The sequence below is a fragment of the Eretmochelys imbricata genome, chromosome 1 (assembly GCF_965152235.1).
Source record: "Eretmochelys imbricata isolate rEreImb1 chromosome 1, rEreImb1.hap1, whole genome shotgun sequence".
Classification (NCBI taxonomy): Eukaryota; Metazoa; Chordata; order Testudines; family Cheloniidae; genus Eretmochelys; species Eretmochelys imbricata.
In genome coordinates this window covers 272,316,728-272,340,631 of record NC_135572.1, presented here as the reverse complement: position 1 = coordinate 272,340,631, position 23,904 = coordinate 272,316,728, and the positions used below count along the sequence as shown (strand labels likewise).

Below are 23,904 nucleotides of genomic sequence, written 5' to 3'. Positions count from 1 at the left end.
TCTTCCACCTACATCTATAGACATCACACCAAGCGACTGAAGCGCTGATCAAAGGGGAGAGCCTGGCTGAAGAGCAACCAGCCAGCCTGTGATGAGAAGCATCTAAGTTTGTAAGGGCATTGAAAGTATTAAGATCAACTTATAGAATGTGTTTTGCTTTTATTTCATTTGACCAAATCCAACTTGTTATGCTTTGACTTATAATCACTTAAAATCTATCTTTCATAGTTAATAAATTTGTTTGTTTATTCTACGTGAAGCAGTGCATTTGGTTTGAAGTGTGTCAGAGACTCCCCTTGGGATAACAAGCCTGGTGCATATCAATTTCTTTGTTAAATTGATGAACTCATATAAGCTTGCAGTATCCAGCAGGCATAACTGGACACTGCAAGATGGAGGTTCCTAGAGTTGTGTCTGGGACCGGAGATATTGGCTAGTATCATTCGGTTGCACAATCCAAGGAGCAGCTTACATGCCAGAGGCTGTGCGTGAACAGCCCAGGAGTGGGAGTTCTCACAGCAGAGCAGGGTAAGGCTGGCTCCCAGAGTCAAGAATTGGAGTCACCTAGCAGATCACTGGTCTGGATAACACCAGAGGGGAACGTCACACATAATTCCTATGGCTGGAGCACAGCTGGGACTGGACAGCTTCCTCTCCCCAAATGCTGATGAGGTCCAGCAGCTCTGCATTGCTCCAAGTGGGGAACTGCATGATCACCTGGAAAGATGCATTGAGACCACTGCACGCATCACTGAGCAAACAAGACGGGGACTTTCAAAATTCCCAAGGAATGTATGGGGTGGGGCTCACGGTGGATCACCTGATGGCAGGGCAGTATAGTTCAAGCCGAAAACCAGAGAGGCAAGAACAGGCATTGTGGGACACCTCCCAGAGGCCAATCCAAGTGCTGTAATCGACCAGGTGTCTACACTGGCATCGCAGCGCTGTAGCCCCAGTGCAGAAAGCTGTATGCCTCTCGTCGGGGTGGGTTTTTTACAGCACTGCAACTGCACAGTTTCTGTGCACTAAGTGGCTTGGCAGTGTGTACATCTCGGGAGTTACAATGCAGAAAGCTCCTTTACTGCGCAGAAACTTGCAGGTGTAGACAAGGCCTAAGAAAAAGACCAGTAACTAGAGAATATAAAAGTGCAATAGAAGCATGTATAAAACAAGTGACATGAAAGAATATTCCCCAAATAAAGGGCATATACAACAGGAGGAGGCTGGAAAAAGAACAGGGTGCGTTACTACATTGTCCTTTCACCACTGGAGACCTGAATTCCAATCCTGTTTCAAATCACAAGTGAAAATGCTGATTTGTCTCAGATGATGCTTTGGATTAAGAAAAAAAGGGGATGTTCCATGCAGTTAGGCTTGAGGTGTATCAGCAAAGCAGGTCCTGGCTCAGTGAAGGCCACAATGACCACCTGGAATCAGCAGAGGAGGTAGGTGACTTAGAAATGTTACATTTTACTTATTGTCATTGTTGGCCATATCTTTTACTGTTTGCTTTGCTTCACTATTTGTTTTCCAAGGAGGCTGGGTTTGTGTTCCTCTGATGGAGGCAGAATTTCCCAGGTACCTTGCCCTGAGGCCTTTTTCTGCAGCCATAGTAGGAGAGCAGTAGCCATGTGCCAAGACTCAGGAGGTAACATCCTCACATTCCTTCTAAATTATGTCAAAACATTGTAATATTGGGCTGGTAAGAAGGCACCATCGCCAGATAAGAAAGGAATCTCCTAAGATGTTTCAAGAAAACTCTACCTGGCAAGGAATCAGTTATCAACAGTTGTAGGTGTGAAATCTATATTGTTTATCTCTATGGTTTCTGTCTACTTCTTTGATTGTTTCTGTTGCATAATTAATTTTACAAGATTTAAATCAACTAAGATGGTGGGATATGAATGGGTAAAAAATTATTTCACAATATGTTAGGATTGCTCAAAGAATTATTTTCTAATATTTTCGTAAAATGATTGGTTAAGGTATAGCTAAGCAGAACTCAAGTTTCACTAGATAAATTGAGGTCCAAGATGGAGACCAGCTGGGAAGGAAAAAAAAAAGGAAAAGGGAAAAGAATAATAGGAAGGAAAGACCTGAAAGAAGGACTCACCCCCGAAGACACAGCCTGAGAGCAGAGCTGCAAAGAATCCTCTGCATGACTGTGATGTGAAGCAACCAGAACCAAGATGAGACTGAACTTGCCTGGGCAACAGGAAAAGTCTAACTGTGTGATCAGGATTGGCGAGCATAGCATTGTATGCTTAGCATGTGTATTTTTCTTGGTAATTGTTCATAAATAGAGGACAAGGATATTACTGTGTGAAGCTCTTTCACTGGTAAAAAGATCCTGGAAACGCACAGAAGAGTATGCCCTGAGCCCTAGGAAATGGGTAAGGGTGGGTACTTAAATGAACCAGATTATGCCAGGAGCCCTAGGAATTGGGTATGGGTGGCCCTGAGCCCTAGAAACTGAGTAAGGGTAGGTGCCTTTTGCCCAGAGCCCTAGGAACTTGGAAAGGGGGAAGGTGTGTAAATCAACCAGGTTATGCCTCGAGTCCTAGGAACTGAGTAAAGGTAGGTGCCCTAGAGTGTGTGGGTAACAGCCCCAAATCTGCCACTGCTGTTGAGGCTGCTATACCTGGAGGTAGGGTGAGTCAAGGCCAGTGAGGAGTGTGGGGGGTGGGGGCGGAGCATGACCTCCTAGTAAATGTACCATCGTTTTAAACTGGTACTGTAATTTGTTATCCTGGTGAGGTATCAATACTGTCAGCAATATTTGCATGCTGGACCTAACCCACTTCATGTTTTCTCTCAACTGCAGGAAAACCTGCTGGAACTGCCAGCTGGAGAGAAGCAAGTGTGAACTTTCTGTGCAAAGGCTATAAAGCTACTCATGTTTGTAAGTCTTTACAGGATAAGGCCCTAACATTTCATATACCGATCTCACTACTCACATGCATGGAGTGAGTGTGTAAAGGTTTGAAGCTTTGAACTGAAATGAGCTATCTTGAGATTGTTACTGGCTCAGGATACAGCCGAAGCAGCTACAGTTACATCATTATCCTGTTTACTTACAATATCGTGTTGCTCAGTACACAAAAGGAGGGAGTCAAATCTATAAACTTTGGATGCTGCTTGTTACTGTGACATTCCCACAGCACAGGGAGGCTGTGTTTGTTGTGGTATAAAGCCGAGCAAATATCCTTTTGGGGCTCTCCATTATCTGACCCACATTTCATGTGAGCATGAATATTTTCCACAATGCTAACAGATACACATTTCCAGGAGAGGGCAGTCAGGTTTGTATAATTTTTGGTGGTGCCCAGAATGGGTCCAAGTCCTGCCCCCCCCCCACCTGCCTTGTAAGACAATCTATATTTTTTAAAATAATGTAAAAATGGACTGGAAACAGTAAGTGTTTAACAGTTTCCTTCTATTGCACCACTGTCACTGCACATGCTCCTAGGGCTCCTCTCAGGTCCAGGGAGTTACACTTCCCCGGAGCAAGAAATCCTCATTCAAAAACAAGAGCAACAAGAGTTCAGAGGGGAAACTGACAGTCAACAAACTTTTCCCCACCCTCAACTCCGGAGAGAGATTGGGAGGGTGGGGGAGAGACTTCAGCTGCATCCCGGGAGAAGCCCTGAAAGGAGCTGCTCATGTTGCGGGAGGTGCAGAGAGAAGTCCTGCTGGCCACGAGGCAGCAGAAGGCTACATTGCACCCAGGGAGACAGAGGGGAAAGAAGCTGGGAGGGGGGAGGAGGAGAAGCAGTGAAGTTGTTTGCAGCGAGGAGTCAGGAAAACAGCCCAAGTTTCTCCCCCCAGAGTGGAGATGGGGAGGAGGAAACGTGGTGTGTGGGGGGGTTGGAGTGCCCTGGCTATAGCCATAAAGAAGGGAAACTAGCAAAAGAAAAGAAAAGCAGAGGAGAGGAAGGGAAAGAAAAAGCGCAAAGCAGGCTGAGCAGCCACCTGGGGCTCCCTGAGCTGCTGCAGACACTCTCTCCTCTGAAGCTCCACCCACATGCCTCAGCCTGCCACAGGCGCTGCTCCCTTTTGTAGCTGGAAGCGGCGGGCGAGCGAGCACAGCACAGAGTGGCAGGACAGCTGCCCGCTGCCCAGGGGGCAGGCAGGGATGCTCTGGGGGAGGCACGTGGGGGCGGCAGGCGGGGCTGGGGGATGTTCCAGGTGAGGGGCGCCAGGCTGGGCCAAAAGAGAGATCCAGCCCCGAACACTAGTGGAGCTGGGCCCCTGTGCCCTGAATATTGCTGGAGCCCGGGCAAGCTCATATAACTCGCTACTCTTGTTCCAGGATTCATCACAAACTGCATGCCATGCTCTCATTGAACCTCCCTGAAAAACTGCCCTGAAGCCAGCTTACTTAGCTGCGTGGGAATGCTCCTTGGCTGCTTGAAGATTCCCTGTACAGAGAGGAATCCTCTCTGGTGGTGTACGGCTGCTGCAGCTTGCTGGCCATCCTGCCTCAGAACTGTGCCTGCCAGAATAGGCCCTGGAGGTTGCTGACTGTTGGTGCAGATTAATGTAGGCTGATCTAATCTGTGCCGGTAGACTGGCCTGGTGCTGAGCTGCCCAATGATCAGGAGGGTTCAAACGTCACCTTTACAATCTGCTCTGGAGCTGCACTGAGCCCCGTTGGTCACAGCTCAGGATCTGTCCCACTACTTGAAGGTTTCCTACGGTGCCTCTCATTAACTGAGGCAATTACATGGAAATCCAGACCTGGGGTTTCCAGCAAACTTCCTGTTCAGATTACTGACTGTAAGAATGTCTAATAATTTCTATTTTGTGGGGCACACTGTATGTCAGTTCAAGGAATAAAACCAGAAACATGCATTGCTTCATTGTACCATATGTTGAGCTCTTCTCATCGGGTCACGTTTGAACAACACACCTTTATTCTAGTCACAACAAACACTAAATGCACAGCGAGGTTCTGGGATACAGTGGACACAGGTATCATCTGAGTACTGAGAAAAGCATCTCTGCACTTAGCACTGGTTAGCCAACTCTACTGATGTTCTCAAACCCTGAGCTCGTGTCCTTGGGATTAATCCAGGTCCATCTCAGGGAAGGAACAAATATTAAGTTGGCATAAGCAAAATGAATTACATGGACAGCAACAAAGACAGAAGTTCTAGTCTCATCTGGGATGCAGCCCATAGCAAGGCCTGTGACAAGATGGAATTTTTTAAGGCACTTTACTTACTTTTAGCTTTTTAATTTTAGAATAAACCTCTGCTTTATGCTTTTGCCTCACAGCGGGACAACATTCCCCTTTACTTCCCCAGACACTCTAGCATAGCCAGTCCCTGATCTGTATTCCCTATATTTCCCCAAAGCTCCTAATCTGTGACTAGCACCATTCAGCAGTACAGAACTGGATGGAATTCCCTTGGGGATTCACCAGCACTGTTTCTTAAAGTGGCTGGTAGGGTCTGAATTGAGTAACACAAATCCTTCCCCTTTTTAATTTTCCATTCTGGTCAGACATCACTTTAATTCCGAAGAAGTCAGATGATTCAGCTGGGTTTTCTTATGTCTGAAATTTGCTGACAATTAAAAATTAGAAAAGAAATTTAAATGCTGTGCCTTCTTTAGCTGTCACTCAGAGGTCCCGGAAATCTAGAATCTGTCTTTCAGGACAATGTGAGGCTAAACTCCTTTGCACTGTATACACTTCTGCTGCATTTGCAGAGCACTCCTTCCAAAGGGTTTCCCCGGGACTGGAGTCCTAATCCCTCAGGGTATCTGATGTGAAGCCACTCATTTCCCAGCGTTAGTGTCCTGTCTGAATGGAGCCTGGCTGGCTGTATATTTTAGCCTGTAAGGTACCATTTTTCACAACATTTGCATCAATTTCTAAGCCTGACAGGAAATTCACCCAGTTGCGACTGGAAGGTCTTGTAAGTAGAGTCTGTGACCCAGGCTCCAGAGCTTTTCTCTTAGCCATGGCCTTGGTCTCAATATTGCACAATAAGCCTTTTGCTGATGTCTTCTTTATGGCACATAGCAAAGAGTCTGGACGGAATGTTTCTCTGTTGTCATGTTGGGCCAGTAAAATCATTTTGCTTGATAATGTAGGCCTGGCCATGTTCCCTTTCATATTTGAACAAGTTGCCAGGTCTGCTCTGTATAGAAAAACAAAACATGTCAGTCAGTGCCTTACATGTATCTCAGTCCACCCTATTCAACTTGTATTATAGCCATGTCTACAAAATACCATCTGGTGGCTGTGTCCTCCAATTCTGTCTATCCAATCAATCTAGCTATCATTCTAGTATTTTACCAATTCTATATCGTAGTTAATAACTCTTTCTAGCAGCATACAAATATAATCAACGGAGATTTCTTGTCCTACTGGCTAAATCCAGTGCTGGCCACACTCAGCTGAACTGCTCCGTACTGGGTTTTGGCTTAGTTTTGGGGTACAAACCATTGAGAGGTAGAGATAAAGAAGAGGTAGTGAGAGGGCAGTCCTAGCCAAACTGCATGCTGGGAAACTGAACATGTTGGGAAATTTGAACAGCTAGAGTTCAATTGGATACAAGATATTTTGCACTTCCTGTGCTACACTGTTGTACAGTAGCATGCCTCATAAGTGGTTGCAAATCAACTCACAGGTTTCCATTGTCAATAACATGATACCTGTGCACAGATTTTGTATGACTGTAAAGTGCAATGGGATTCTCCTGGATGACAGGTGACAATTATTATAATCTATATGGCTTATGACCCTCCAATTTATCTAACACAGATCAAGAGACACGCATGTCAGTCTCAAAAGATAGGTTGAGTGGCTTGGTGAATAAACCTCTCAATGTGTATATCAGGGATCAAGAGTTAAGATTAGCTTGAGATGCCAAACAAAAATGAGGGCTATGTTCTTAGCTCAGTTCTTACCGGGCAGCAGTTTGCATTACAAAAACCAATGCATCTGATAGACCACAAGTCAAGTGGAAGTTTCTACTCAGGAGAGACTCAGAAATAAGCTCATGTGCAGTGAGAATGGAGAGATCCCTGAGAGGGTGAGATCCCTCATATTTCAGTTGCTCAGCTGTGTATGGCTTAGAAATAAAGCAAGAACTTTTGCTTCTGTTAGTGCTGACACCCTCATTGTTCATGCCACAATGTACATTCAACGTATCACTGACTGGATAGGCAAGTTCAGTAACTGGACTCTTCTTCACCTACCGGTGCTGGCCAAAGGCTTTTGGCTGTGGTTCACCCTCATGACACTTTTCATTGGATTGCCTGCCCTTTGCACTAGGTACTATAGGGAGAGAAAGTTGCAATGATTCTTGTGTCTGGCAGGACTTGATCATCCTAACATTCGCTTCTTGGTTTGTTGTCCTGATTTGGCCAGACCTTGCACTTTTCAGTGGTGGCCTCTTCACTTTTCTTTCTTCCCTGTTTGAACTGCTCTTCGCACTGTGATCCAGATCTGGGCCAAAAAGGAAAAAAAGCTACACCACATCAGCCATGTGTGAATTCTTTATTAGCTAAGATGACACATGGTTTTAGTGAAATGGAAACCTGCTCTGATAGTTTAGTTTAATTTACAAGAAATGGAAAGTCTGGCAGCAGTGGGTGCATCCAGTACAAGAAGTGATCTACAACATGCTTTACAGCCTAATATACTGTATATAATGCAGGCCCCTCTCAACATGCTATAAAAATTCCAGAGCCCAGCAGGGGAAGGGGGTGCCTTGGGACAGGGGCCTTGGGCATAGGCGTAGTTTGATTTCTATTGCAGGGGGGGCAGGGGTCAGTGGGGCTTGAGCCATCTCCGCATGGTGGGGTCCAGGGAGGGAGTTTATATATTTAAATTACAACTCAAAGGTGGGGGGCTTAGCTCAAAAAATTTGAAAACAGCTTAGGGTGCAGGGAGGGGGTAGCTAGGGGCTGTGTGCAGACAGAGGGTAGCTGGGGCGGTGTGTACACAGGGGGTGGCTGTAGGTGCAGGGAGTGGGGTGGCTAGGGGCTGTGTGCTGGGAGGACTCCCATGCCGTCACTGTTCCCGGAGGGGTCTACACCATAGTTGGGTCTCTCCACCCAGGGGGCTCTTACCAGTTGCCTCTGTGGGAGCAAAGGGGGCTGGGAGCCGAGGAGCAGCTTCAACCTGGGGCACGAGCAGGAGATCAGGGAATGCTGCCGCTGCCTGCTCCATGGCATCAGCCAGAGCAGCAGCTGCCCCACACTGCCCAGCTCTGACTTCCTGCCTCCAACCTGGCCAGGGGGCGGGGAGAGGAGATTGTGGGGGGACTCGGGGAGGTGTAGAGCTGCCCCCGGGACTGCCATGCTCTTGCGCTGCAGTTTGGGGTGGGGGAAGCAATGCCCTCCATGTCCTCAACTCTGCCGACCATGGGCTCAGGGCTTCTGCCCCACAGGGAGCACCAGGTCTCGGGGCTCTGGACTTCAGCTCCACAGGGGGTGCTAGGGATTGGGGCTTCAGCCCCGTGCCTCCCCGCAGCTTCAGGCCCGCGGGGGGCACCGGCCAGGGATTGGGGCTTCAGCCCTGTGCCTCCCGGGTTCAGCCACGCGGGGGGTGCCAGGGATCGGGGCTTCAGCCCCGCGGGCAGCATGGGGGATCAGGGCTTCAGCCCCACGCGTCCCCCGGCTTCAGCCCTGCAGGGGGCGCTGGAGATCGGACAGAGGTTAACATCCAGTAGAAAAGATATAGATTCATCTCCTGTGTCCTGGTCAATTTACTCAATGAAACCAGTTCTGACATCCTCTGGCATGTAAGTTATTGCTGAAAACCTAATGTTTCCTGTATTTTTCAGCACAATCACTGCACTTCCATCATCTACCTCATTGCTTTGTAAAAGGCTTTGAGATATCTGGAATAGGGAATGCACTAAACAAAAGCAAATCTGTTGTCTTTTGGCACCTAGAATACTTTAATTTAAAACATATAAAAAAACCTTTCGTACAGGTAACTGTCTTTTCTGTGCAGCTGGTGACCCTTTTGCCTTGGTGCTTCTCTACACTTCGGGATGTCATCCTGATGAACGGTGAAGAGAGGTTTGTTCTCTTAGGTAGGGTTGCATCTTGGGACATGCTTTCTCCTAATCCCAGTGGCAAACAATTATTTTCAAGAATGTTGTCTTGGGCACCCTGAGTCAGTCTCTCAGAGCTGAAAGAGATGGCGTTCACACCTGTAATTAATTTATTTCCAGACTAATTTGTGACTATATATATATATATAAAAAAGATAATGACACAAAAAAGGACACTGTTACAGCTGGAGGATTTCCTGCTGTTACTTTAATGCCAAGTTAAAGTGAGGCATTTTCCCATATAGTTCAACTGTACAAAACAAACTGTGGTGGCTCAATCATTTTATCTGATGGATACTGATGCAAATGACATTTGGCCACCATCCATCCAGGATCTTATATTGGTGCCCGTTCCAGGAGTACTGGAGAATCATCAGAGTAGCACAAGAGTAAAAAACAAGAACAATGATATTTCTTTTTTCCCTTCCTGGGAAGATAGACTTAGGTTCTTTTTATTTTTTTTAATACAAAAGTATGAGACATAAGGTACTATTGTGGGAAAGCTTGAACGAAGAGGTGGGTTTTGCTTTAACTCTGAATGTAGAAAATTTAGTGGTTAACCTTATTTCATAAGCTCTTTCGGGCAGGGACCAGCTTTTTCTCCTGTGTTCGTTCAGTGTTTAGCACGCTGGGATTCCGGTCCATGACTGGTGTTCTAGGGTGCTACCACAACAATAATAGTAATAAGAATAATAATCAAAGAGTTCTCAAGTCTTGGTCTGGCTCTTGTGAAGGTTCTTTCTCTGCTGCACACTGATAGATTTAGACAAGTCTATCGTTAGCCACTCATGCAAGCCAGCTTCAGCATAAAAGTATTGTTTTTAAAGCATATGGTACTTTTTATAAATAAATTGGATGCTGACTGGCCGAAGCTTTATCCTCTTTCAAATGTAATAAATAATTTTCTGCCATCCTGCAATTTGACTGCCTACCAGTAGCACTGATTCTACTTTTGAATAAGATACCACCAGGCATTGCCAACCCAGGAATAGCTTACAGTGCATATTGAACAAGCAAAGGGAACTAATAGCCTATCAATATGTATGTATTTATGTACATAATGAACACTGAGTGTCAGTGTTACTGGTATAAAAGTCCTGCAGATCCATAAGAGAATACAGCCTTCAGAATTCACTGCCAAGACAGTCCATGTCTTACCTGTAAGTATGTGAGTAGTCCCATTGACTTCAGTGGGACAAATCACATGCTTAAAGTTAAGCACATGTGTAAGGATTTGCAGAACTGGGGCCTAAAATGGCAAGACAAAATGACAGAAGAAGAGAAAGTCAGATAAAGAAAAAAGATTGGTGGGGGAAAAAACCCACCACCACCACCAGCAGCTCTGAAAATCATCTTCCAAAAGGTGATCATCCTTCCCCTGAATGATTTTAATCTGTGTTTCAGTCTACTTCCCTCTCCACATCATAAAGAGGGACTTTGAAAAATCAAGCTGGGATCACTCTTTCCCCTCCAGAAGAAATTCTGGAAGTCAAATGTAATGTTCTCTTACCTGAAGCATTTTCCCACTTGCTTGATGGAGGCTGTAACAGGCAGCTTTACTGTAAAAAGTGGGAAAGAAATCATCACTGTAATGAATGTGCATGTCAGATTTAGAGGAAATAGTTCGTCACACAATACAATACCCTGATTTTTGTCTTTACAGTTTACCCCCACTTTTGATGGCTAACTTAAGTCATTGGGAGTTGTGGGTGCTTAGGACCTCTGAAAACCAAGCCACTTATTTAGGTGCTTAAGTACAGATTTAGTAGCCTAATTTTAGGCATGCAGCTTTGAACATTTTGACTTTGGATCATATATCCATTATTCTGCTAGTACCTCAACTGGATTTACCATGATATTTGAAACAGCACAACTGATCAAATAGTCTTCAGATTAAACAAAATTTAGACTATTCAAGGTCTGATAGATGAGCAACATACATTATAACTTCCATTAAAATGAGTACATGCTGCTTTTATTTATTTAATTTATAATAATTTCTAATGAGCTCAATACCTTAGCATCTGAGCACCTCTAACATTAATTAATTAGTCTCAACACCCCTATGAAGCAGGGAAGTATTATTATTTTTATTTTACAGATGGGGAAACAGAGGCATAGAGCAGTTAAGTGATTTGCCCAAGGTCACACAGGACAACTGTGGCGGAGCTTGGAACTGAACCTCAATTTCCTGATGCCCAGGTCTGTCTTTAATCACAGGACCACCCTCCCTCCCATTTGATAGTATAGTTCTATCAAAATCAAGAGGAAGGCCCCCTCTACTGCACCTAGTTTCAATATGTGGGACTCAGGGTCTCTGGGTTCAAAACCTGACCCTGTCACAGACTTCCTGTGTAACTTGGGGCAAGTCACTTCATCTTTTTCAGCCTCCATTCTCCATCTGTAAAATTGGGATAATAATATTTCCTTTTGCACACACTTTGAATGTCTTGCTTACTTACTCTGTAAACTCTTAAAGACAAGGGCAGGGTCTCCTCCCATGTACATATAGAGCACCTAACCGACCCCTAAGCACTACTGTAATACAAATAATAATTAGATCCCAACAGTCTTGCTCTGGGGATTGTCAGCTGCCTGATGATCTCTAATGTTAATATGCCATTCAATTTTCTAGATACGCTTTACCCCTTCATCTCCCTCCCAGTTTCCAATACTCCTCACCTCTTCGCTGGGCCTTTTTTTCTTTCACTTTCGGCCTATTCACCACCTTGGGAAGCTGACACCCAGAGATTGCCCCATTCCCTGCTGTTGCACCTATATAGCACATTTGTTTGAGGATGGCAGGAGGGAGAAAAAGTCTCTGGGATATGAAATGTTTTAGAGGTTGGGACACAGTGGTCCAGTCCAAGTCTAAGAAAACAATAATCAAGGTCAAAGATAAATGCATTTAGTCATGCATTTCCTTTAGTCATTGCTTTAATCATTCTTCCTTTAGCTAGTGCCATTTCCAGAAAAACCTAGCAGAATATAATCTACAAATCTCTACAAAGTTGTTTATTTTTGGATATGGGATACAATAGCTGAGGACTGTGAAAGATAAAGTGTATAACCCCTCTAAAGGCTGCAGGCCAAATCTCAGAAACCTTATTCTACTAATGAATTTTCAAGTTCCTTGTTAACCTCCACTTCTGCAGACAGGCCTTGAACAAGCAAAGCATTTGAGCCTGTGCCTAACTTTAAGTACATGAATAGTCCCACTGAAGTCAATTATGCCTGGAACTATTTGTGCCCACAGTTAGAGGCTGAGGGGAAAAAAAATACAAAGTCAGATTTTTTAAATCTGTTCCTCCATAATACCTGGGCTGGTATAGGTATGTGAACTATATCTGTATAGGTGTGAATATATATACACTCTACTCTGAAGCTACTTTCACTCTAAATAAAGAGTGGGTTTTCTTTTAATAGTGAAATACAATATATTTCAACAATAAAAACTCTTCAATTATTATTATTTAATACAAAAGTTGGCAAGCTGGAGACCAGAAACAAAACTTTTTGTGGAAATTTTGAAAGTCTTAGCTGTCATCTTTGATCCACTAACCCAAAGAAGGAGAAGGAGGCAAAATGTAAAAGTTAAAATGATTTTTCTACATATTTTTAAATATATATTTTTTTGTTTCCCATCAAGTTCTACAAGAGAAAAGACATCAAGTAGATAGCTCCCTTGCTAATGGTAGGTATAGCAACTCTGAATTCATGTCAGGAAAAACAGATAGGGATTCAGAGACCTGTTTTTAAGCAGCATGAATGGAAAGCATGAAATCATCATTAAAACAAATTGTTACAGTATGACATTATTATTATCCCTCAGTACTGTATCATGGGTTTGTTTTTTAAACAAATAGCCTTCACAACATACAAGATATTTACGTATAAAAAAAGAGAAAGCTACTGTCTAAAATTTATCCCTATGTGTTACCAATAAATCCTGACCATGAACCAACTCCATAGGGTTTGTCAGGATTTTTGTTAAACCCTCCACAGAATTCCTGCATTTTAGGTGCTCAAATGCACACATTCTCCTTACTTACTTATTAATTATTATTATTATTATTATTACAGAACGCAAAACTTGGTAGGCTCCCTATGAGTGATGAGGCCACTCATGTCAGAAAGGCAACTTCCAGTATCCTAAGTACAGCTATAGACAGAAGAATCATAGAATCATAGAATCTCAGGGTTGGAAGGGACCTCAGGAGGTTATCTAGTCCAACCCCCTGCTCAAAGCAGGGCCAATCCCCAACTAAATCACCCTAGCCAGGGCTTTGTCAAGCCTGACCTTAAAAACCTCAAAGAAAGGAGATTCCACCACCGCCCTAGGTAACCCATTCCAGTGCTTCATCACCCTCCTAGTGAAAAAGTTTTTCCTAATATCCAACCTAAACCTCCCCCACTGCAACTTGAAACCATTACTCCTGGTCCTGTCATTTGCTACCACTGAGAACAGTCTAGATCCATCCTCTTTGGAACCCCCTTTCGGGTAGTTGAAAGCAGCTATCAAATCCCCCCTCATTCTTCTCTTCTGCAGACTAAACAATTCCGGTTCCCTCAGCCTTTCCTCTTAAGTCATGTGTTCCAGTCCCCTAATCATTGTTGCCCTCTGCTGGATGCTTTCCAATTTTTCCACATCCTTCTTGTAGTGTGGGGCCCAAAGCTGGACACAGTACTCCAGATGAGGCTTTACCAATGTTGACTAGAGGGGAACGATCACATCCCTCGATCGGCTGGCAATGCCCCTACTTATACAGGGCAAAATGCCATTAGCCTTCTTGGCAACAAGGGCACACTGTTGACTCATATCCAGCTTCTCATCCACTGTAACCCCTAAGTCCTTTTCTGCAGAACTGCTGCCTAGCCATTTGGTCCCTAGTCTATAGCAGTGTATGGGATTCTTCCATCCTAAGTGCAGGACTCCGTACTTGTCTTTGTTGAACATCATCAGATTTCTTTTGGCCCAATCTTCTAATTTGTCTAGGTAAGAAATAAGTTATCACTTAGCTACACTTAATCGATATGCAATGTAGACACACACAAACACACACACACACATTGTTACTCACCTGATCCCTGTTCAGGAAAATAAGGACTGAGATATTGTTCTGTGTAATTTGCTTCCGTGACTGGTATAGCTTCTGAAAAAGATTTTAAAGATTGCATTTAAGGGAAAGCAAGCTTCAGGTTTTCTATCTGCATAACATTTCATCATGGTTGCTTAACCAAAATTTTGCAAATGAAATGTTATGACATTTTGTAAAGGCAAAAATATTGATTGTGTGTCTGTGGAGAATCTTTCTGGAATAAATAATTATTAAAGGCATAAATAAATAAATAATGTCCAAGTAAAAACAAAAATTAACAGTAGGGTGGGGTGAGGTGGGAGCAGGGAAGGCTTATACTTGTAATTGTATTCTTCTACTTTCCTCATTGCCTAACTTATTGGTTCCTGACTCCACGATAAGCTACTGGGACGTGTGATGTCTTTCTGCCCAGTTGTTGGCCCATGAAGCAGCAGTATAATGCTATGTCCTACAAATCCCATCAATTATCAGTGCTAAAAGACAATATTTGGATTACAGGGGCTTCATACCCCTCTGCATGCCCCCAAAAAGTGAGGCTTACCTTTCACCATGGGATCAATTTCCTTAAGTATTTTATGTAATGCCATGCTGCTAGTCTGTAAGAGAGGACAGAGACATATATGTATATTATTATTATTAGTCTACTCTAAATGAAACTGTGTGAGAGACAGAAAGAGAAAACGGCATTGTGCTGCTGCTCAATGGTTTGCCGAGGGAGTGCAAATTGGTTCAATGATTTCCCCAGAGGGTGAAAACTTGGGTAGAAGTTGGGTGGTTTGTTCCAGTGGGAGAGGGTTAATTGGTTGAGACTGAGTGGTTTCCGGAAGGCTGAACTGGCTGGTTGGATTGCTGTTGGGATAGGCGGAACAGACTGACCATGGAGTGAAGCGGGATGTAGAGGTATTGGGGACATGGAGACTGATGGAAAACACTGGGTCACATGATAGACCTTGTTTCTGGAATTCTTAATTTGGGGATGGTAGTGGAAACTGAGAAAAAAATCAAGCAGGAAGACTCATGCAATATTAATTTTATTTGCAAAGAGATTCAGTTTTATATTTCTTAATCATTTCTAGTGGCAAAGCTAATACATGAAATAATTTTACAAATATGATTTTGAAGATGACTGGGTCTCTTTACCAGGTCCATGAACTAATAAAGCAAATGAATCAATGGTAGTAGAGACATGGATTTATTATCTTTTATTTATGTTCTGCTCAATTATATCTGTAGCACTGCACAACAGTGAGAAGCACCACAGCAAGATTCTTTAAGATGAAACTCACTATCACGATCTAGAGTCTTTTAAAAAGATTTTGAGCCAAACACTCAAGTGTTGTAAAATGCCATTGCTCTACTGAAGTCAATGGAGTTATGCTGGTTTACACGAGTGGAGAATCTGGCCCTTTGGGCACATCACTTCATTTGTAGAACGAGTGTAGCATTTAATAAGTGGCAGTGCTTACTAAAGCAGGCTACGTATCACAATACTTTTTGAATACAATACTTAGTGTTCCTGGACCATCTGAGGGACCCTGACAAGGCTTCCTTTAGGTGTGGCCTGAGTGGCAGTGAGGTTTGCTTTTTTTTTTTTTTTTGTACTTCCTTGATTCCTCAGGATTTAGCGGACTGCCTGACAAGTGCTGTCTGCTGTGTCAACCAGAATCTTTCCTCCTGGCCTCTTCAAGCTGGGTTGTGCAACACTTGTAACACTGTTTTGGCTCACCCATCCACTATGCCTGAAATTTATGAACACTTTACATGCTCTCTGTCACTAAATCCTTGTTTGGATTTACACCCTGGAGTAGGACTAATTTAGACTTGTGGCCTTAATTAATGTCCTTTTTGGACAGCTGGGCCCACTGTTTTAAAATCCCATGTATGAGAGATACTCAGGGTAAAAAGATAAAGAAACAAACAAAAGCTAACCACCATATTAGGGATGGATGCAGATTGATCCTTCTGGACAGCATGATTTATAACAGGAACTATAACCTCCTAGATCACAAGATTCTTTCCACTCAAATATAAGTACCTGGACTTTGGTGACATCATTACTTCTGGAACTAAAGGGGAGACAGACTGAAACCTTTGAAAAGAGAAACATATGAATCATATGACAGAATGACACCATCAGCACCACAAACAAGGAAACCAATAACATATTTCATGGTACTATTGTTAGGCGAGTTCTCTGTAGACTAAAGCAATTTCAAACATCTTTTACAATTTTACTTATCGTACACAATGGGAGTCAATAAAGGGAAATTAGCAAACAGGTTTTTATTTACCTGCACTAGAAAAAAGCATCGTGTTTGAAAACGGTTTCTAAACATAATCTAAAACACAGTTTCTCTAAACCAATTCTGAACACAGTTTGGACGAGATTCTTTTTTTTTTTTTTTTTTTAAATAGGAACCTAAAATTAGGCATCTAAATAACTGGCCTGAATTTTAAAAGGGCTGAACACACAAAGGGGCCCATTGACCTGTATGGAAGCTGCTGGCACTCAACACTTTTGAAAAACTGGCCACAAGTAGGTGTTTACACAGAGATTTAAGAGCACAACTTAAAGCTCTTATTTTTTGAAAATCTTGGCTTTAGGGCCAGATTTTCAGTGATTAGGACCCACAATAAGAGTGTATTAAGTTTTAGATATACAGTGTATTATTAATTACCTGTACTATTTTTTGTATTCTGAAAGAGCCCACAGTACACTAAGTTCTGCCAACCCCCACAGAAAGATACAATACTTCCCCTGAAGCTTTAGGGCTTGCAGTCTAATTCTCCAGTCCTGCAAACACTAATGCACATGTGTAACTTTACCTATGGGACTTGTGAGATAGGATACGTTGAAACAGAATCATCAGTTATACATTTCTAATTACTAAATAAATAATAATAATAATACCACCCGTCCTGAGGCCACTACATTTACAACAAAGTCCTGAGTCCTTCCATGGATCCCCTTTAAACTTGGCTAGGTTAACAGCACACTCATCTGATTGCTACACAGCTGTTCCTGGCCAACAGCATTTAGGTTATGCAACAATTTATGGGAACTGTCTTTTGGCCTGCCTACCAACAGTGTGTCTGATTGTGGTGTGTTTGCGTGTTCTAGACATGAGTGATGGTATCGTTTCTTTCCTGTTAGGAGGCAGTGTATTTGAAAGAGCAGGATTCTTGTAAATTTCAATTTACTGCCTGCACATGAGAAGATTTATTTTATGCTCACTCAGCAGTGGTCTTGCCATTGATATACCAGAAGTCCAATTCTATTCCATTTGACCTACTGGTAAAATTCCCATGGACTTTAAGGGGAACATGATTGGGCACATGTATTTGTATAAAGTGTACTAAAGTATTAATTAAAACATGCTACTTGTTATAAGAAAGTCAGATTTTATATCCAACAACTTTGACAGTGTGCTTTTGACATAATTAAACACAAGAGATGCTAGCTTGGTCAGTTAATACATGCTAAGTATCATGTTACTTCCTTTGAAAGGTAGGAAGGTATGTGAATCGGCATCACATATGAATAGTGCAAATATTTTGATATTCAGAACTCTGGGCTGAAATGGTTTCCAAAGGTTATTTAGAATCATACATGCCTTTTTCTCTAGAACCCCAATAACCCTCTTTTTTCCCTCCTCTTTACAGGCCCCAAAGTGTTTAATAGGACAAGTGCAGAGTCCTGCACTTAGGACGGAAAAATCCAATGCACCGCTACAGACTAGGGACCGAATGGCTAGGCAGCAGTTCTGCAGAGAAGGACCTAGGGGTGACAGTGGACGAGAAGCTGGATATGAGTCAACAGTGTGCCATTGTTGCCAAGAAGGCCAATGGCATTTTGGGGTGTATAAGTAGGGGCATTGCCAGCAGATCGAGGGACGTGATCATTCCCCTCTATTCGACATTGGTGAGGCTTCATCTGGAGTACTGTGTCCAGTTTTGGGCCCCACACTACAAGAAGGATGTGGAGAAATTGGAGAGAGTCCAGCAAAGGGCAACAGAAATGATTAGGGGACTGGAACACATGAGTTATGAGGAGAGGCTGAGGGAACTGGGATTGTTTAGTCTATGGAAGAGAAGAATGAGGGGGGATTTAATAGCTGCTTTTAACTACCTGAAAGGTGGATCCAAATAGGATTTATCTAGACTATTCTCAGTGGTAGCAGATGACAGGACAAGGAGTAATGGTCTCAAGTTGCAGTGGGGGAGGTTTAGGTTGGATATTAGGAAAAACCTTTTCATTAGGAGGGTGGTGAAACACTGGAATGCGTTACCTAGAGAGGTGGTGGAATCCCCTTCCTTAGAAGTTTTTAAGGTCAGGCTTGACAAAGCCCTGGCTGGGATGATTTAGTTGGGATTGGTCCTGCTCTGGGCAGGGGGTTGGACTAGATGGCATCCAGAGGTCCCTTCCAACTCTGTTATTTTATGATTCTATGATTGATGGAGAAATGCCAGAAGAATGTAACATTTTAAAGGACTGACAGAAATCCCCATAAAGGGAAGGAAATCATGGAGAGAAAGTTTTTTCAGAAGTGGAGGGAGAGTAGTAGGTGGCTTCTGAGGTCAGAGGGGATCTGGTCAAATCCTCTGCCCCAATGCATGTCCCTACAGAAAGGGCAAGGCTATCAAATAACATGCTAGTGGAGACTGAATTTTAGCATCTTTGGCCTCTCTCAGATTCTTGGATGTGGGTACCTTCCTTTAGCTGGAAACCTGTGACCTAAAATAGATACATTTTACTGTAAAGAGAAGTGATCTTTTTCCGATTAAGTATTGTTGTTTTATCACAACAGTGTGTCCAAACTCACTCCTTCTGAATTAAGCTGCCCATATGTTAGTTTCTGGTCAGATAAAGAACAACTTCCTAAGCTGAAAGAAGGCACCTCCATAGTTTAGAGTATTGAAAAGCCCTCACATTTTTGCTTCCATTTCCTCTGTTCTTAGTGATGCTGTGAAAATTCTCTTCCGATGGTTTGGCTTTTCTCTAAATGGAAAACAATAAATAACCATCTTAACACATAAGGAAAAATATTCCAGCTCACGAAAAGGGTGGTACAGAATACTAGGGTTCCAATGCTAAAAACATGAGGTGTGGGCAAACCGCTGAAGATCAGTGCTTTCCTCTTACCGTTCTAGTCACAAACCAGTTATGAATCCTGGACACAAACATACCTCGAACTGGTAGCAGGCCCCACTCTTCCTCATCTCTGCATACCTGTCTTGTAACTCCTGGGATCGAGGGTGCAAGGTAGTCTTGGTGGCACGGTTGCCACTCTTTTGTAATTTCATAAAATTAATATACGGGTTCCTGTAGAGGAAGCTATGTATACGTAGCACAGAGCACAACCCAGCTTGTGAGGCATCTTTTTTATCAATCTACTTAAACCAGTGTTCCCCAAACTTTTTATCTCGCACCCCCCTTACCCCTGTCCGTGTCCCCACCCCTCTGGAGCCAGGGTCGGGAGCAGGGCCACAGCTCTGGGAGGAGAGGACACAGGCAGGAGTAAGGAGGCCAAGACTGGGGTCATAGCTGGGGACGGGGACAGAGCCAAGGCCAGGGGCTGAGGTCAGCAGCCAGGGCCCAGGGCCAGCAGCCATGGCTGGCAGCTGGAGCCCCGGGTGTGGGGCTGGCAGCTGGGGCGCGGGCCAGGAGTGGAGCTGGGTGGCACTCCCTCCCCGCCCCCTGTGGGGCTGGCCTAGGCCCCAGCCGTACCCGCCTGAATGTTCCTCTGTGCCCCTCTACGGGAGAGTGCCCCACAGATTGGGGACCTCTCTGATCTAAACCATTAATAAAACCCTCAACACTAGAGTATACATACAACTCAAAAAGGCATATCATGGAGAAAGCAGTTAACTTATTACTATTTTTTCTTTAAAATTTGTGAGCTATTTTAGTTTTCTAGACTTGGTCAGGCAAAGTGTGGGTGAGGGCTGCATGCAAACCTCCCCCCAGGGGAGTTGGACAATGTACTTAAATAGTGACCCAGGATATCTGTGGCAATTCAAGTCCTAACCCTTTTCTGACAGCTCTAACAAATTATACAAAATTCTGTGGCCATTTCTTGAAGGCCACAAGAGGGGATGTTGATAAGATCACTGATCTTGTCACTTAAATTAGTATTGCACAACATACTGCATCAGACAGCAAGCACTCAAATTGTAGTAATTTTTTTCCCAGAAATGATGATTTACTATGCTTTTGAACAGATTTGGCAAAAGTTATTAATCTTCCCCAAGTAGCAGCTTACATAACAGTTTACTGTTTCTTGCTACTATCCTACATACAGTAGAAACGATAATCCACACAATGTACAATGTGCACAAGAAATTTTTAGTCTCTTTCCACATCTCAGCAAAAATTGACTAGCAAATGGCATGGTGAAAGTTCATATGAATAAGATTTCATTGTTTTTACACTATATACTACAGTACATATGTTAGAAGAATGTGAGGTGAGGTTGGAAGTAATTAGAACTGAAATTCACCAAATAAAGGCCTGATTCTGTGAAGTGCTGAGCATCCTCAACACCCATTGACTTTAGTCTTTCACAGGTGATACTCTGTATCCTGCAGGATCTGTATTGCAACATCTTTACTTTTTTATTGTTTGATTGCTTACTGGCTAATTTGCAAAGTGTAGTAATTCACAATGCAGTCATTAATGCAAAACTGTAAGGTTCTAGTGATCCTCCTAATTCTGTTGGATGGAGAAATGCTATTACAATTCACTGTCTAGCACGTATATAACCCCTGAAATAATCATTCCCTACCACTTGCTCTTGAGTATAGTTTGTATGGTTCTTTTCCAGTGTTACTAGATAGGAATTCCTCTCTTTCTTTGTTTTCATGCACTTCTTCTTGGATTTTACCTAGCAAACAAACCAGAATTTATATGGATGAGAAACAGTAGCACCTTACATTTCTATGAAGTTCCACTGTCTTGGGTAACTGGAGTCTGGATAAAAACAGAGTCATGTCCCCCCAACTTCTATTATTTTCATTGAAAATTCCCTCTATTGCCGGAAATCAGTTATCCAAAATGATTTAGTGCCCCCCATGACATTTGGAAAACCAAGGCCATAGTGTAGTGCTTTGCATCCTGAGGCCTCAGGTAAACCACAAATGTGTGTGTTCTAGAACGAACTTTTGTGGAGCATCTATATCAGGGGTGGGCAAACTTTTTGGCCTGCAGGCCATATCTGGGTGGGGAAATTGCATGCAACGCCATGAATGTAGGTCTGGGGCAGGGGGTTGGGCTGTGGGAGGGAGTGTGGTGTGTACAATGGGGCTCAGGGCAGGGGGTTGCGGTGCATGAGGGGGTGCAGCATGTGGGAGGGGGTTCATGGCAGGGGGTTGGGGGTTTATGGCAGGAGGTTGGGGTACAGGTGGGGTGCGAGGTGCGGCAGGGGGTTGGGGTGCAGGAGTGGTGCGGCAGGGGGGCTCAAGCAGGGAGTTAGAGGGCTCAGGGCAGGAGGGTTGCAGGAGGGATTCGGGGTGCGGGCTCGCTTACCTGAAGCGGCTCCAGGGTGGCAGCGGTGGGCAGTGGGGCTAAGGAGGACTCCCTGCCTGCCCTGGACCTGTGCCACTCCCGGAAGTGGCCGGCACCACGTCCCTGTGGCCCCTGGGGGAGGGGGAGCAGAGGGCTCTGCACTCTGCCCTGGCTTGGGGGTACCTCCCTCAAAGCTCCCAAGTTCCTCGTTCCCAGCCAATGGGAGCTGCGGGGGCGGTGCCTGCAGGCAAGGGCAGTGCGCAGAACCTTCTTTCCCCCGCACCTCCAGGGGCCGCAGGGACATGGTGCTGGCCGTTTCCGGGAGCGGTGGGGGACCAGGGCAGGCAGGGACCCTGCCTTAGCCCCACGGCACCACAGAGGTGGCAATCCTGCGGGCTGTATCCAAAGCCCTGATGGCCTGGATCTGGCCCGCAGGCCATAGTTTGCCCACCCCTGGTCTATACTGACACCTGTAAAGGTGTTATCTAACTGCCAAATCACTTGAATCAGTTAACTCAGGTTACAACAGGACCACAAAAATAGTGAGTGGCTTTTATAGTCAGCACAGGAGTAGTGCTGATGGAATCAAAGTCAGCCCTCCTTGACTAGAACCATGGTCTTTTCTGGGTCGACTCAAGGAGAGGAATATATAAAGATACATCTTTGTACTTTGCTATCATGGGATCATATGACCGAGTTTGAGCTTTACTGTTTTGTTTTTTTTAATTCAGGGGAGGGATTTTTGGTAAAAAAGCTCAGGTTTGGGGGAAGATTTTTCACACTGCTTTCAGCTGGCTACTCCACACAGCCCACCAGTCTTGTGTCACTCGTTAGGATAAACATGCACAATGCTCACCTGATGGTTGGAGGTGGAGCAGAGGGAATGAAGAGTTTGAAAGTGTCAGGAAAAATCCAGTTTATTTTTGTATAAATCAGTATTTGCTGGTAAGTCTAGAACAGTGGTTCTTAACCTGGGGTGCATGCATCCCCTGGGGTGCGAGATGTCCTTTCTGGGGGCGTGAGACTTGCCAGATTTTTTTAGAAGGTAAATCATCGAAAACACAAATTAAGCACAGGCACGTAAGTACAACTACTTTGTTTCATCAAACCTATGTATTTATTAACATTATACATTTTTTAATGATTACTGTAATATACAAACAAAAATATATCTAATTTTAAAGAACTGACCTACTTCAATGATTTTTGATAAGGGATGCGAGTACATATTTTGATTTTTGATAAGGGGTGCGAAAACATATTTTGAGAACTAAACGGGTGTAGGCTGCAGTAAAGGTTAAGAACCTCTGGTCTCGAATCTGTTTTAAATTTTTATTCAGCTGGTTTTAACAGGTAAATATTAACTCTTCACACGCACAACTGGAAAATTTTGACCTAAATATTTGGACATCTAGATTTATAATTCATAAGTGGATAACTCTTAGACTAAGGTTAAAGATGGTAATTTTTTGAGGAGGCCTGCAGGGTACAAAAGACAGAAATGCCAAATAAATTCCCACATAAAAGAAGAGGTGGATTAATCTCTGATAAGAAATAAATCTGATTAAATCAGAGTTAAAATAGTCATGGTAATTACACAGCAATAGTGGTGTAATTTATAGTACACAGCATACATTGCTTGGTTTCTTTAGAAATGGAGCAAAGAGGGGTGGAGAAGCTTTAGTTTTAACCAAACATCATCAAAACAACCCAAAAGTTAGAATAATCCAAATGAAATCATAGAATCAATCAGCCCAGTCATCCAGAAAGCCTGTGTGTATTTGTTTTTAAAGGATTTTAGGAGCAGGCCACTTTTGGTATATAGATTTCTGTTTTATAGCTTTCCTTTTATCATTTGTATTATGTTAAAACAGAAAGCTACAATAAACGGAAACTATTAGTGTTAGCTGAAAATTACTAATAAAAAAATAACTCCCACACAAAAGACTTAAAGGTAAAAAACAATTTTGCCCAGTAGGAGGGGATTGAACATCTGAAGTACTGAACACTAATCCTTCATGCCAAGGGCATAAACCCTGATTCAAAAGAATGGTTAGGTATGCCCTTAAATCCATCTCTACTCAGCAAATCAATTCAGTTAAATATGCACTTAAGTCCCATCGCCTTCAATGCAAAGCGCTTTGCTGAACTGGCACTATAATAGCAAATGCTGCCCCCCAGAATAGCTACTATTGAGGGTAGGAACAGCACTGTGTTAACA

The 23,904-nt window shown here is 43.5% G+C and overlaps 1 protein-coding gene across 6 annotated transcripts in view; it reads right to left on the bottom strand.

The window, feature by feature from the left end:
- Positions 1–4,895: 4,895 nt before the first annotated feature.
- The window catches only part of AGBL3 (AGBL carboxypeptidase 3), a 58,591-nt gene continuing 39,582 nt past the window's right edge, over positions 4,896–23,904 (bottom strand). For 2 of the 6 annotated variants that reach the window (XM_077831546.1, XM_077831587.1), the window contains 10 exons: positions 20,965–21,063; positions 19,110–19,178; positions 16,215–16,268; positions 14,721–14,775; positions 14,162–14,233; positions 11,763–11,951; positions 10,591–10,639; positions 8,955–9,157; positions 7,213–7,462; positions 4,896–6,149 (listed from right to left, as the gene is read on the bottom strand). In XM_077831546.1, the coding sequence (XP_077687672.1) occupies positions 5,798–6,149; positions 7,213–7,462; positions 8,955–9,157; positions 10,591–10,639; positions 11,763–11,951; positions 14,162–14,233; positions 14,721–14,775; positions 16,215–16,268; positions 19,110–19,178; positions 20,965–21,063 (1,392 nt within the window). In that variant the 3' untranslated portion in view covers positions 4,896–5,797. Of the gene's footprint in view, positions 6,150–7,212; positions 7,463–8,954; positions 9,158–10,590; positions 10,640–11,762; positions 11,952–14,020; positions 14,073–14,161; positions 14,234–14,720; positions 14,776–16,214; positions 16,269–19,109; positions 19,179–20,964; positions 21,064–23,904 lie in introns of those variants that run through there. The other 4 variants (XM_077831577.1, XM_077831557.1, XM_077831568.1 and 1 more) reach the window with 4 other exon arrangements.